This window comes from Podarcis bocagei (genome assembly GCF_964188305.1).
Source record: "Podarcis bocagei genome assembly, chromosome: 15".
NCBI lineage: Eukaryota > Metazoa > Chordata > Lepidosauria > Squamata > Lacertidae > Podarcis > Podarcis bocagei.
Genome location: NC_138141.1, coordinates 2,966,277 through 2,981,295, shown reverse-complemented (window position 1 = coordinate 2,981,295; position 15,019 = coordinate 2,966,277). Strand labels below are relative to the sequence as shown.

At 40.6% G+C, this 15,019-nt stretch overlaps 1 protein-coding gene across 3 annotated transcripts in view; it reads left to right on the top strand.

The window, feature by feature from the left end:
- Positions 1 to 15,019, top strand: part of PEBP4 (phosphatidylethanolamine binding protein 4) — a 272,710-nt gene that overhangs the window by 114,444 nt on the left and 143,247 nt on the right. For all 3 annotated transcript variants that reach the window (XM_081171471.1, XM_081171472.1, XM_081171470.1), the window contains exon 4: positions 556 to 654. In XM_081171471.1, the coding sequence (XP_081027597.1) occupies positions 556 to 654 (99 nt within the window). The remainder of the gene's footprint in view (positions 1 to 555; positions 655 to 15,019) is intronic.

The following is a 15,019-nucleotide window of genomic DNA, read 5'->3' as shown; positions in this document are numbered from 1 at the left end:
TGCTCATCTTTTACAATCAATCACTGTGTGTGACCAGTGAGAAGCTTAGGAACTAGTCTGTTGTGGAAACAGATTTAGAGAGCATTGAGGCTGCCCCCTCCCCCTGAGGATCTAGACCAGAGGTCCCCAAACTTATTTGGCCTACCGCCCCATTTTATTGGGGGGGAAGCCTCAGCGCCCCCCTGGAAATCTACCTTCTTTAAGCCAACAAATTAAGCTTGCTGGCTCAGTCTGATCCACCCCAGGACTGGGGCTGGTGCTGGAGCCACAGCCCACCCGCCATTGGCCAAGTAGGCGTCTGCTGTGATCCACTTCCTGGGCCTGAGTGAAGCCCCAAAGGGATCACCCAAGCCCAGGAAAACCCCTCGCCCCAAGCATGTCTACCAGATCCAGGGGAGGCGTTGTCACCATCCCACAATGGCGCCCGACCTTTCGGTTAGCATCATTACACCAGATGAAACACGTACAAACAGTTTTTCTTCTTTCTTTCTCTGCTTTTTGTAGTGAAGAGCAGGCTGAAATACTTTAAATACATAATATCTATATTTTTTACAGGGGAAGAAGTATGTTCTCATCATGGTAGATCCAGATGCCCCTAGCAGAGCGAATCCAGAATACCGTTTCTGGAGACATTGGGTTGTCGTTGGAATCAGAGTGAGTAGCATGTGTGTTTATGCTATTACATTGTTCATGAGGAAGCATCAGTAGCTTTGGAAACACTGCCGAGTTCAGATATACCTGGCTCTTTCCTCCATCATTATCTCACCTTACTCAGTGGTTAACAGTGATTAAATGAACAGTAGTTAATTAATTAGCAACTATTTTGGAGGAGAGGTCTGTCTACAGACAGATGGCCCTGCAAAGACATCATGGCCAGCACTACACAGTCCTACCTCGGGTTGCAGACGCCGCTTCACGTTGCGTTTTTTCAGGTTATGGACCGCTGAAACCCAGAAGTACCGGAATGGGTTACTTCCGGGTTTGGGCAGTCGCACATGCACAGAAGTGCTAAATCATGCTTTGCGCATGCGCAGAAATGCCGAATTGCAACCCCCATGCGTGCAGGTGTGGGTTGCGAACGTGCATCCGGCACGGATTATGTTCGCAACCCGAGCGTCCACTGTACAAGTTAGTGTCGGTGGGGCTGGGGCCACTACTGGTCTCATGGGTGGGATGAAGGGGAGATGGTGATATGTAAAATCACTCTTCTTCAGCTTTTGCTCAGTCCAGCCAAGGAGATTCTTTAAAGTATTCATGAACCATCTCAGGAAGTGCATGGTCCTCTTTCTCCAAAGGCATGGGAACATCCCTTATCTGTGATCTGTGATCTAGCCCAGGGACTACAAACTACCTTTGAGCTCAAAAAAACCAACCCTATGCTTGTTGTCTGGGATTTGTATGAAAATAGAGAAACACTTTAGATTTGTGTGTATTTTGCATACCTATCTAATATGGTTCTTCATGGTTGAGTTTCAAGCCAATGTGGCAGTGTGGTTGTAGCTTTGGTGGGGTGTGTATACACATCAGCTTAGATTTGGTAAGGTTACAGTGAACCCAGATATCTTGCCAGTATATGGCCAGTACACTTGCAGATTATCAGTGAATTAGGTCTATGTGATTCAACCTGTTTGCGGTCTTTCTGTGGTTTTGGTCTAACTGTGTTAACTCAGGTATGTCAAGTTTCAGGAACCTGCCCTCTATTCATGCAGAAAAACTATTTCAGGTGAGATTTGTTTTGATTAAAAATAATAATAATTAAAAAGGCTAATTAATCTGTCAGGACCAGGTGCTTTGCGGAACATATTTTTAATCCCATTTTGGATTACTGCTAGAGTAAAAGATCTAATGATTCCAAGTTTTTTCCCTAGTTTTCTAGGAATGTTGTGTCCAGTGGTTCAGATTAATAAAGTTTTGTATACCCTTTTTTTAATCCTCCAGAATTTTTTTTATCTTTGGATTTTTTTACCTTTTTGCATTTAACACAATATATAACTCATTTTGTTTGATTTATGCATACTTGTTTGCTAGGCAGAATATTCATTATAATATCGCTTTATCTTCTGAAGTGAATTAAGTATCTGCAGGACTTCTAGAGATCTTAGTTCTGCTCTTTTTCTTAAGTCTTCTGTACACTCTTCATCTGCATTTATGTTCAGTTTTAAGATCTTGTATTTCCTGAATTAGATTGGCATTTACCTTCTATTTCTCTTTTTAAATTTTCCTTTCTTTTCACTTATAAGTATGCGACGCATCACACCTTTAAACTTGTCCCAAACCACAGTAGTTGTCTGTTCTCCCATATCATTAATCTGAAAAAAATCCATAAGCCTCTTTAAGGAGTTTGTCTTTAGTAAAAAAATAAATTAATTAATATTCAAGGGTCTAATTTCCAATAGAAAGGTTTAGGTTTGTGCACTCCCCATTGTATTCATGTGATAACAGTGGCATGGTCCAAGATATTAAGAAGACCATTGTCCACATTGTGAACCTGAGAGATAAGGCCTTCTGTGATTAATAAATGATCCAATCTGGCATAATTTTTGACCTTGTGACATACATGTATACTTCCTTAGTTCTGGATTGGCTATGCACCAGTCATCAAAGTAATTGTGGTTATGAAATTCAGTCGTACCTTGATTTTCAAACAGCTTAGTTCTCGAACGTTTTCGCTCCTGAACACTGTAATCCCAGAAGTGACTGTTCCGGTTTGCGAACTGTTTTTGGAAGCCAAACATCTGACGGGGCTTCCGTGGCTGCAGGAGCTTTGGTTTTCAGATGTTTTAGAAGTCGAATGGACTTCCATAATGGATTCCATTTCAACTTCCAAGGTATGACTGTATGTTGTAGAGGGATGTTCTAAAAGGAGGCAGTTTGCATGGGTTTTGTGATAGGTGAAACGTTCTGCATTTATCAAAATAATAATTAAGGACAAGATTTAAGTCACCACCTATCATCACCTTGTTTAAATGAGTGCAGTAATGGCAAGGTTTCATCCAGAAGTTGTTCTTGTTGAGTATTAGATCCATAAATAGAGGATAATGTCAGCTAGCAGTTATCTAACAGACCTTTTAGGATGATAAATCTTTAGGGTCACTCAGTATATCTTTGAATTGAAAATCAAGTTTGAGAGAAATCCAGATTGCTGACCTCCTACTTTTGGAAGTACCTTGTGAGGTGTCCCAATTTCTGCTTTCACTTAGAAGGACGATTTCGTATCAGCGTTGTTTTTCCATTGTTTGGTGTGCATCTCTTGTAAAAGGAAAAGAAAGAAAAAAGCAGGCTCTGGGTTATCTGGCTTTAAAGCTCAAATAACTAGACAACACACAGAACACAGCTGTCAACCTTTCCCTTTTTTAAAGGGAAATTCCCTTATTCCAAATAGGATTCCTTCCAAGAAAAGGGAAAAGTTGACAGCTATGACACAGAATAATGTTTTGGGATTAAATAAGGCTACAACTTTATTGGTTACAGATGTGAAGGTTTGGCCATAGGTATTGGGGTAAGCAGCAGCATATATCATTCCAGCCCGTCTGCTTCCAGTGCTACTAAGGGTAAAGGACACTCTATGACCTACATCAAATTGGGGCATCCCCCAAATGGTCCCCGTAGTGGTGTGGAGTGGTATGACCCTGGCCCACTTCAGGGCATTGGACAGGAGTCACTCACCCTGAATCCTTTTAACAGGATACCCTCACCCAGGGAGGGGCAGGTGGAGGCTACAGCCTCCCCACCAACCAAGATCTAAGCTTACCCAATGCCTATCCACCTTACAAAGTTGTGATGATTTCTATGAGGTAGGTGAAAAACCAAATGGCTGATGCCAGTTTGCCAGATGGGAAAAATTCCTAACCAGTCCTGAAATATGGCGACCAGCATTTTCCATAGCAAGGTCGTACCATCCAAAACAACCCTAAACTGCGGGAGTTAGGGTGGGAGAACTGGCACAACAAAAGGAGAGGCTGAAAGGCTGGGCAGGCCTTCAATATACCATGGCATCATCATCATCATCATCATCATCATCATCATCATCATCAGGCAGTTGGTCCCATGCCCAGGGGAATGCCCTCCAATTCCTGCTGCCATTGGCCAAATTGGTGCAGGAGGGTGATCCAGCCTGCCATATGCCAGTTCACAATGGAGGTCTGGTGCCCACCTGCAAAGCCACACGGCCAAGAAGGGGCAAATGGATTTATTGCAGCTAAGTTGGGTTAATTTTAAATCATGCAACATATTCAAGGCAGCAGATCTGTTATGCATCATATTAATTTTAGTGTTGTTATCATATTCCATCAACAAAAAATAAAAATGCTCTGAATTCCTACAGGGATTAATTTCAACATTCAAGCTCCCCCTCCCCCCCCCAATCCTCCCAACCTTCCCAACAGAATAATCTCTATACCTATGGCTGAGAGTGGAAATAACCTGTCTCTTCCTTCATGAGCCAAATGCTCATGAGCTAAGGTGAAATTAGAGGACATAAACACTAACCCCCTCCTCCTTTCCCACAGAAGCAGAAAACGCTTTACATGGTTATATTGAAAACAAAAGAAGGGAATAATAGGCCACCTATTGTCTGTTTTGCTTATAAAGCTCTTGGTCAAACTTAGAAGTTGGTAGTTTCAGTGGGACCTTAGGCAGAGAAGAAGCCATCTGTGTGTGGTCTTTCCTGTTCTTGCTGCTGAGTCTTTTTTGCAGGCGTCTTCTTCATCTTGTTTTTCTCCCCCCCCATCTTCGCCCCCCCCATTTGCTGCCAGTCTCCTCCTTCCAGTTTTGTGTCTTTCTCTCCACTGCCTTCGTCTCCCAGTTGTTTGTCTTCATTTGGTTGCAAGTCCCACTTGATTTAAGAATTTTTTTAGCTTCCATTTGTGCAGAGGCAACTTTAGTTTGTTTGGCCTTTTCTTTTGTCTGGAGTTTTATTTGTTTATATTTCTGCTTGATACTTGTAAATAATTACAGTCCTCAGTAAAATTAAAAAACAAAACAGCAAGTTGCTGAGTTGTATACTACCTGCCATTTCATATACTGGTGAAGTTCACATTGATTTTAGGAGAATTATGTTTTTTCCAGAATATCTGTGCCCCAAACAACTTTACCTTTGGGGGGTTTGAAGGTTAAGCACATAATTGCAGAGTAAATGAATATAGCATTTGGCACAGATTCTTCTCTGTAATGGGGGAGTGGAGCTTCATCAGAGATGCTCTCTATGAGAAAAGTGAGTTGCAAGTGTGTCCCTGTTTGCTTCTGTGAAATATTGGAGTATATCTGTTCTTTTCACTTTGAGAAGATGTGGCCAAGGGATTTCAGTTAATGTGCCACTAGACTGCCAGCATTTATCAGGAGAGGTTCAAGTACATATTGGAACCTTAGGTTTGTGTAGTTAAAGTGGTTTTAAGCACACTAGTTTAACAACTCCACTTTAAAACGGACTTTGGAAAGAGATGGGGGAAATAAATGGAAAAGTCTAGGATGAACAAATGACTAATGGGAAGTTATGTAATACTCCACAAGCAAATGAATGCAGGGTTGATGCTCATTGTTATATTACTGCCCCATAAACAACTCAGAAGAAAAGCTCAATAAAGACTGGCTATTGTCTAATTACTGTGTATTATTATTACTGTTATTATTATTATTTACATTTGTTAGTCACTTTGTACCAAAAAAGTCTCATAGCAACTTAACATGATATTTTACAACAGATAAAAGCTATTAAAACTAGAAAAATTTAAATAATGTATAATGCAACGCATAAACTTTGTGCAAGCAAATCAGGATGAATGCTGAATGAATTAAGAGATCGTGTAGAGAGGAGTCCTTCGTGCTTTTAAATGTTAGTAATCATAGTTCTGTGCTAGACTAGAGTAGTATGAACTTTAATTCAGGAATGTTTCTTAAATGTCAGGGAATCGTAGAGGGGGGGGGCAGAAGGAAAGCTATTACTATTTATTTCCACTAATATGTTGCATTGTCTCTGACTTTCCCTTCCATGAGTTACCCGCTTCAGATAAAGCCATCTAGGAAAGCAGCTTCTTCATGCCTTCTTGTATTTTGTAATTTGTTGAAAAGTTTAGATGTTTTCAGCTCTGATTCGATCTAATAGTCTTGGTACTAAAGCCTAATTAAGACATCAATTAATTTGCAACCTGTATTTAAAAAGAAATATCTAGTTGTTCTCTATTCTTCTCTGAAATTACTGCCAAGGGCTTTTTGTACAGATACCTTAATTAGACTTTTTATTGTTAATGGGAATATTGAGCAAATTAAAATTGGATATTAATACTTTCCATGATTTTCATAATTGGCTGAAGAAATAAAGCATTCAGAATAATTGTAGCAGCTTGTGTACAATTTTACTCCCATACAAATTCTTTCACAGGAATCCTTACACATTCCTGAACAATGAGGTCCTGAAAGTCTCTCATTAATTTTAATATTTATTAATTTATTAATCACAAAAAGCTGGAGCTAGCTTTCTTCCTTCTGTGTGCAGATCTTTCTAGTGTTACTAATTATTGTAATTAAAAGTAACTTTTAAGGCAAGAAAGAAAGTCTGAAATCCAACACAATTCTCTGGAAAGGATGTGTGCTCAAATGACATGGTGCAGTTTCAGATAGCAGTGCAGTGGAAGTTCTGTTTTCTTCATAGCTACAACACTTATACCTGAGAGGAGGAAAGACATAGATTTGTATCGTAATAACATTTTTAGGAAATCATGAACAGAGAGATGGGGGAGATTGACACTTGTGGGGATGTAAGGAAACGGATGATTCCGTGTTTGTTGGAATCACCACTGTTGCTTTTCTACTACAGCTTGGCTTCTGCTAAACCCTACCTTGTTCACCTCACTATCTGCTGTGGCCGAATTATGCATTTGATTATATAATGATTTTTGTGCATTTCAATTGAATGGAAACTTCAAAAACAATGCAGAAAACAACATAATTATATACATAATGTTTGCAGACTTAGTTTTTAAAATTGTAACCCATCCTGGGACCTTTGGCTGAAGGGCGGGTAATAAATTAGAATGATAATACAGTAGTAATACATTTAAAAATGATACTGCTCATATTTGCATGTGTGATTTAAGTTCCACACTCCAAACATTTGAGCATGCAATTTCCATTCCTTCTTCCTTTTCTGACTGAATTCTCCTACATCCATATACACTGGTACGAGATGCAATAAATTTATGGTGTTGAATTGTGCCTTTCCATCTGGGATCTTCTGGGAGCCAGATTTTAAAAAAATCTAATCATTGAGCTATGTCTGAGTGGAATCAATGTAACTGTTTTTCTACTAAACCAGAGGGGCTTTTTGTGTATGTCTCCAAATCTGCTCTTTCTTTCCCAGTCTAATGCATCCATGTATCTGGCAATATTTTGTTGATTATTTTTTTCCATAGCCATAGCAGTGTGAGGGCCTAACTGCACTTTATATTAATACTATGGCATGCAGCTATGTCCCTTGATTTTAAAGACATAGTCATAGGCAAGCGGGGAAGTGATTTCCTCAGGACCTCAGTGTGTATGGAGGTTTAACCCTTTCCAGCTGCAATCCTGATGAAAAAACCCTTGCTGCAATTAGCAATTCTACTTTACCGATGTTATTCTATTGCTAATTGCAGTGGGGAGATGGATTTTCATCAGGCTTGCAGCTGGGGATGAAAGGGTTAAATCCCCCCTCTCCAGACACTGCGATTCCAATGGAAATCTATCACAAACAGCCTGTAAAAACAAATTCTCTAACATTGCTGCAAATAATTGAGTATGCAGTTATGCCCTCAGAATTGGGAAGTTCCCATTGCCATAGGTTCTTCCACACAGAGAAAAGCAGTTGCTACAGGGAGCAGATTATGATAACTTACATCATGCAAACAGGAGACCTGTGTATGTCTGAAGAAGGAGATCACTCTTAAATTCTGCCATCCTGCCATTGCCTTATGTATTTTCTGGATAGGGAAACATGTGACCCTCCATGTGTTGTTGGACTCCAACTCTCATCAGCCCCAGTGAGTTTGGCCAGTGGTCAGAGATGACTGGAGTCCAACAACACCTGAAGGACCACAGGTTCCCAACCCGACATATAGAAAATAGAGGTGAGGTGAAACCCTAATGAGAAAGATAAGACTTGGCTCAGTAGCATCCACTTGTTCATGACATTTTGTGCCCTGCCCTTCTCTGGCACTTCACCAAGCCTCTTCATGGTGAATTCAGCCTTGCTGTAGGGTTTCAGCCAGAACTTTCACCCATCATGTTGTAAATTTTAGCAGCCTAATCTGTTGAACACCTTCTGTTACACAATTCACCATTCATTGCTTATCATCACTGACGACACTGTTTCTTGAATTGTCAGAAAGAGGGTGCTTTAACTCCAAAATAATGTATATATTTTAAAAATGTTGCTACAAAGTGGAATAATATCTTTTGATGACTGTTTTTAAAGCCCTTTAGGTGTTCATGGTAATTTGCAGTGTAAAATTATTTAGAGATAAGAGCCAAATTAGCTCTTAAAGGCGGGAGGTCGATATGTCCCGTTATCCATGCAAGCAGTGTTTAAATATAATCAGCCTTTACTCTAATGCAGCATAATTGTTCATTTGAAATAGCTTTTTTTATTCCATTCAATGAGTCATTAAAATATTCAAAAGATAATGCAGTGAATTAGAAATAAATTTATCACATTATCCTGCATATACTGAAGAGTATCAGGTAACTAGGCAGAGACTGAACTGGTATACATAGAGATCCAGTAAATAATGCACTGTTGTTTTAAAAATCAGTAGGTAGAATAAAAGTGTAAAGAGAGGACAAATTGTGTCCTCAAATTCTGTTTTGCTTCCTACCCAATCACGGGGAATAAGGGTGAGAATGACAGTAAATCTGCAAACCTTTGCTGTTCTCATTTTAATATTTATTAGAATAGTACTTTGTAGTTTAAAATGATTATAAAAAACAACTCTGTCAGAGGAGAATTCCTAGATAATTCCTTCTTGTGATATAGTGAAAGGGGGAGGGGAAAAGAACACTCTAACTGTGATTATCAGCAGAATGCAATAAACTATTTGCTCTAACAACAGAATTTGATGTCTGGGAAAGCTGACTACACAGACTTACCAATCTGCCCTGCTATCTGGCCTGCGCAAGGGCCTGGACTTCCATCAAGCATAAATTTGGGGAGTTGGGAACAGAACCCAGTCAATTTCATTCCTCGTTTCTAACCACAGGGTCACATTTCTTCTCTCCCATCTTACTTTTGCTCAGTGACAAAAGAGAGTGTTCTGGAGATTTGGTCCCCCTATTCTTCTACAGAAATGGCTAGGTATGCTTCTCACCCACATGGAAGGCTGTACACCCAAGAGCTGGCTGGTAGTCCATTGCCGAGTTGAAGCACTATTTTCACTGCAGGATATTTCTTTGACACATACAGTGTGGGAATGGGGTCCCAACTGTGCCCATCCTGGAGCACAGGCAAGCCGCCCTCTCTCTTAGCGCTCCAGGTGTTCTCATTAAGGAGGCTTTGATGCCTGAAGGTGAAGCAGCAGGGACGGTAAAGGAAACAATCTGTTCAGCGAGGAACATGGTACAAAGACAGCTGTTCCTTCTGTGCAGTACGGTAGCAGTGTGAAATGCATGCCCCAGTAGGATGTTAGGCTAGCAAGCTGCTTCTGTGACATGAAGAGTATGGCTGTTTTCATCAGCAATGATCTCTTAATCCTCTTTGTGTATATGTTTCTGTCTTGGACATGTGAGAAGTTGTGCAGAGGGAGGGACAAATTACAGCACCCTTCTGTGAAAGGACCAGGCCTCTCCATTAAAGGGGCACTCATCCCTTGAGGATTTTGCAAGCAGTTTCTTTCTTATTGTTGCTTGACTTTGTCAGTGAATTTCCTCTCACTGGCTGATGAATAGGTTCTGGGTGGCAAGTGTCACCATAGAAACAAGTGCTAACTTAAGCAAACAAGAGCTTTATTAACATTAAGAGTAGTAGAGTATTTCAGAAATTATAGGAACTGAGTTATAAGTTTGCTGGAGGGGGAATTCAGCTAGACCTTCTGCTCTTTTGGGGTGGGGAGTGAGAGAGAAGGAAGGGGGGGTGCTTGCATGTGTACTGGGTTATCTCCTGAAGTGCTGCATGGGGTTCTTACATTAATCTTCTTTCCAGACCACCTGGTTAGTGGACATTTCCAGGTGTGATTTGTGCTGCCCTTGTTCGTTGATTCCTGCACTGGCAATCAATGCAATGGAGGCTTTTGCTGACCACAGCATTAGAGATTATCAGTGTGAATCACCAGTTAGCTGGTTCCCTCTCCCTATAGCATGCAATCTCCTTGTGTGTTGGTATTCTGGGGTGTCATTTGCACATTCTACCTGCCAGAGCTCTGCCATTGCGAGGCCAAAACACATAGTCAGAAATAAGGTCAGGGTTATTTCAGTTATCGGGTGTCTCATACAAGGAGTATTAAAAATCTTCCATTGCTCAGCGCTTGCTTCATCACACCCTAAAAGTATATTAATGCAGAATGCTTTATGTAGTAATCTGATGCACACTTAACCCGGAATAGGTACCATGGAACATGGTGGTAGAGAGGCAGCAACATTTGAGAGCCTCCCAGATCAGATGCTTTCTGCCCCACTACACTCTGGCTACTCCACCCCTCCCTCTGTGGTCACTGTACCTTAAATGCACAAAGTCTCCCAGGGTCGTTTACTTTTTCTAATCTTTCCTGCTTCTGGAGAGGTTCCAGAGCAGTGCAACAGCACAGGGCATCATGTTGCTCTGAAGACACTTATTGGGAGGAAGGATGTGCTTTAAAAGTATGGTGTGAATGTGACCTACTTCATCCGCACTCTACTGAGACAACTACAGTGTTCAACCAGAGCAGGAAACAAGGAAATATCATGTCAGACTGATTTTTTCTTTCCAAATATTCCAGTCTTGCTTTTCCATTTAAAAATAGCCAAGTGGCTAGCAAAATTAATATACTACAAACTATAGAATTAAAACAGAATATTTATTTTAAAATTGTTAAGAATTTGCAAGAACTCTCAGTAACAATACCATTAAAGTATCAATCAATTAAAGGGCATCCTAAAAGCATACAGAATAACACATGCCATAACTACATTCTGAAAGGCGAGTGAGATGGAGCCAAGCAACTCTGCTTCATAAGGGAATTTTGTAGTCTAGGCACCACAACAGAAAATACTGTTTCTTTTATTCACCCATTATACATCTAATAATCTAATGAAATCTACTAAAAGAGGTCAGCAGAGCAGAACTTCCAATGATGAACTCCATATTCAGACAGGTTTGAACAGAATAAGGCAGGTCTTGATGCGTGTTAACTTTAAAAGCCCTAATTTTGTTAAGAAACTGAAGAGATACTTCCCTATATCTTCTTAAACCCAGAAAGTAGAGACCCCCTACTTTCCCTTCTTCACCAGTCCTCTTTTCTCCCCTTCTTCCAGAAGCCCTTGAGAAAATTTAACCAGATTCATGAAGCCAATGGGAAGATGGAGTCCCTGACAGAGTCTGCTATTTGTAATCAATCATGTAGTCCTAATTTCACTGGGAAACACAAGTGGTTTGGGCAAACAAGGTATACGGAGTGCAGAAATGGGAAAAGGCAGAAGTCAGGCAGTTGCCCGCCTCTTGGTGTCTTCTACAACTATATGGTCCTCAAGGCAAGATATTTGTTTTCTAGTTTTAATTTTCCTTGTTGGTATCAGAGGAAAACTATTTTCTCACTGAAAATGGTGCTATTTAATGACATCTAGATAAATGTGGTGGTGGGGAGAATTCTCCAGAGTAAGGAAACAAATCTCAGCTTTGGTGCTGCTGCCTCGGAGCTCCATGTGTGAGGGTGGCATAGACCAGCCCTGAGGGCACATACTTGCTGCAACAAGTTTCTGTGTTTAACACGTTTTCCATGAATTGTATTGGAAGTTGAGTGTCAACTGTTATTATTCATGCCCTGCAAACAGATGGGGTTTAATTGCTGTTACTGTCAGCCTAGCTGTAAATATCACAGGGAAAAAAGAGCTCTTTGGCTAATTGTTTTAAAATAAAAGTTGAGAAAGTATGTATATAAATTATAGATCAAGTGTATTTTAAAAATCAAACTGTTTATATTGCCTTTAAATACAGTATTTAGTCAACAGCATTAGGATCAGTGAATGGCTGAGAGATACAATGCCGCCCTACAGCCTAAGATGCCAGAACAATATGACAGCAGTAACTTATTACTGATGAAGGAGGTGGGGGAACCAACATGAAAATGTGATTGGTCAGCACACTAGAAGAATAGAACAGCTAATCTTTGTAATTTCATGGGCACCATTAAGGCAAAGTGCTGCTTTTATATAGCTTTGAGGAGAACAAGGTGCCATACCTAGGTTTGCAAAGAGGTTGAGAGTTGACACATGCATGTTGGATTTAGGGGAGGGGGTGTGGCATTCCTTTTAGTCCTCCAGAAAGTTAATGACAAAAGGTGGGGGTGCAGGGCAGGCCATAAATATATATGAGGGAAAGGTGAGTTGAGTGTGTGTGTGTGTGTGTACAGGTGCACACCTAAATACATAAAAGTACTGGTTTATGGTGCTTTATTGTCATTACTGTACAATTCCTGCTGCATGTTTCAGAGCAATTTCTTAAATCCCCCCTTGGCTGTGCTGCTTTTCAGACGCCCACCTGCACCTGGGGGAAGTGTTAATGCATCATGGTACCGAGGCAGAGCTACATGATCACCTCATATTTTTCAAGTTTGGGAATGGGGTGAAGGGGTGGGAGATAGGCATTATAATCAGCTTTTATACCCTGTGTCCCACTAGGGCTGAGGACCCTGCTTGTATCACACAATATGGACAGACCTTTAGTCAGTCCATTCAATTAATGAAGGATGCTCACACTATTTTACATGACAGAACTGGTACACTTTTAAGAAGTTAATTGCTCGTGTGACCCAGTGGGTAGTGTGAGCAAGGATGTTCATAAATCTCAGCCATGGCAACTTTGGCAACCTGGCAGTGAAAAACCCATCTCATGCTTTGGAGATTGCAAAAGGTGAGGTGACTAAGGTTTGTGAACTCTCAAATCATGTTACATTATTCAGATAAGCATTTTTTAAAGGCCCTATTAAAGGGTCAACACACACACATCTTATCACAGCTGCAGTATACGAATGATTTAAAAATGACAGTATTTAACCATCACAGTTTGTCTTAAGGAACAGGACAACATTCATAGCTTGACACCTGCTTGGTAATAACTTTATTGGTCCCCTCAATACACTTTTCAAAGTGAGTCCCCAGAGCAGCTGTCGACATTCAGAACCACACAGAAAAAGTTCCACTCTTGGAAAACGTTTATCTCTTCTGAAAAAGCAATGGGACACCCCCCCCCCCAAACCACAAGAGATAAGCTGCTGAATGGAAATGGTGAAAAGGGTGGCAGATAAGCCCTGTGGTGTCCAGAAAGTAGTTTCATAGATTTGGAAGAGACCCTGAGGATCATCTAGTTCAATGCTTGCAATGCAGAAATATGAAGCTGCCCCATACAAGGATGGAAACTGCAACCTTGGCATTATCAGCACCACACTCCAGCCATTTGTATCCTTGCAAATACTTCTCACCACTGAGGCCACAGGAACTCTCCGATAAGTGCCTGTGGCACTATTACAGGGGCACAGTAGTAGCATATGGTTCTACTGAGTAGTCCTAGTTTCACTCCTGGGCGAGTGATTCAGCTTTTTCAAGGTAACACAAGAGCAACATGAAAAATGGACTGACCAAATTTCAACAGAAAGGAAAAAGAATGAGGGTATTGCTGGCCACTAGAGGAGAACAAGAGTACTCTCATTTCTATAAAAACATACTGTTTGTTCAAACCCTTAGAATCAGTTTGTGTATATATCTTTGGAGAATCTGTTGCTGCTATCCCCAGATTCTGATAAATGTCTGGTTTATTTCCTGAATTATAGATGTTGCTACCTGGGCACTGCATTACTCCAAATGAACTATGGTTCAAGACTTTTGGTACATTATGGGCTTCCTGCTCCTCACACTTGCGCTGCTATGAACAATATATTCAAACTGATGAGTAACTAGAGATGCCGATGGCTCATTCCTGTCCCCAGTTTAACAAGAGCATAGAATTAACACAATATTTACTGCAAAGCCCAGGCACTCTGTTTGTTTCTGTAAAAGGGCCAAGCCTCTGTTTGAGCTCCCACTAAGGTGTATTCTTTTCTGAATTGTAATTAATGCTTGCAGGTAATTACAATCTAAAGCACAACTGCTTAACAATTCCCCTTCCCAAGAAAACTAATTTTAATGCCAAGAGGAAAAGCAATATATTAGCATAAAACAAATGCCAGAGGATGAGGCTAACAAAGGCCATCATAATTTCTTCATAATTTCTTTAGTTAGCTAAACTGGCCTATCTTTGGTGAATCTGGATGATCGTCAATAAACTGAAACTTACTGCTTCAGACAACTCTGGAAGGTGGATTGGGCTTACCTGCTTCATCTCTCTCACTCTGCCCACCCTTGGGATTTGAACCTGGGTGAGAAGGAACAAGGTCACCTTTTGTTGGGCTGAAGGATTGCTGGTGCATTTACACCCATACCCTCTCAAACAGTTTACTCCAGGGGCAATTTCAGAAGTAAATTATGTAACTTCTGTACCTCTCTGCAGCATCATGTTAGTGTAGAGAGTAATAACAGTTCACAGGCAGTACAAAAATTAGTCGCCAGCTACATTCTACTCAGAGTTGATCCATTGAAATTAATGGGCCCAGGTGAGTCATATCTATTAATATCAGTGGGCCTACTTTGAGTGTGACTAATGTTGGATAAAACCCAAAAGTAGTTTACTGCTGTGCCTACTGCCCTTTGAGAGCGCAAGTGCAAATGCACCTCTTATTTCATGAGAAAAAGCTGTAGAAACTTTGTGTGTTTAACACAAAAATACCTTTCTTAGGCCTACAAGTTATTTACAATCAATATCTAGATAAAG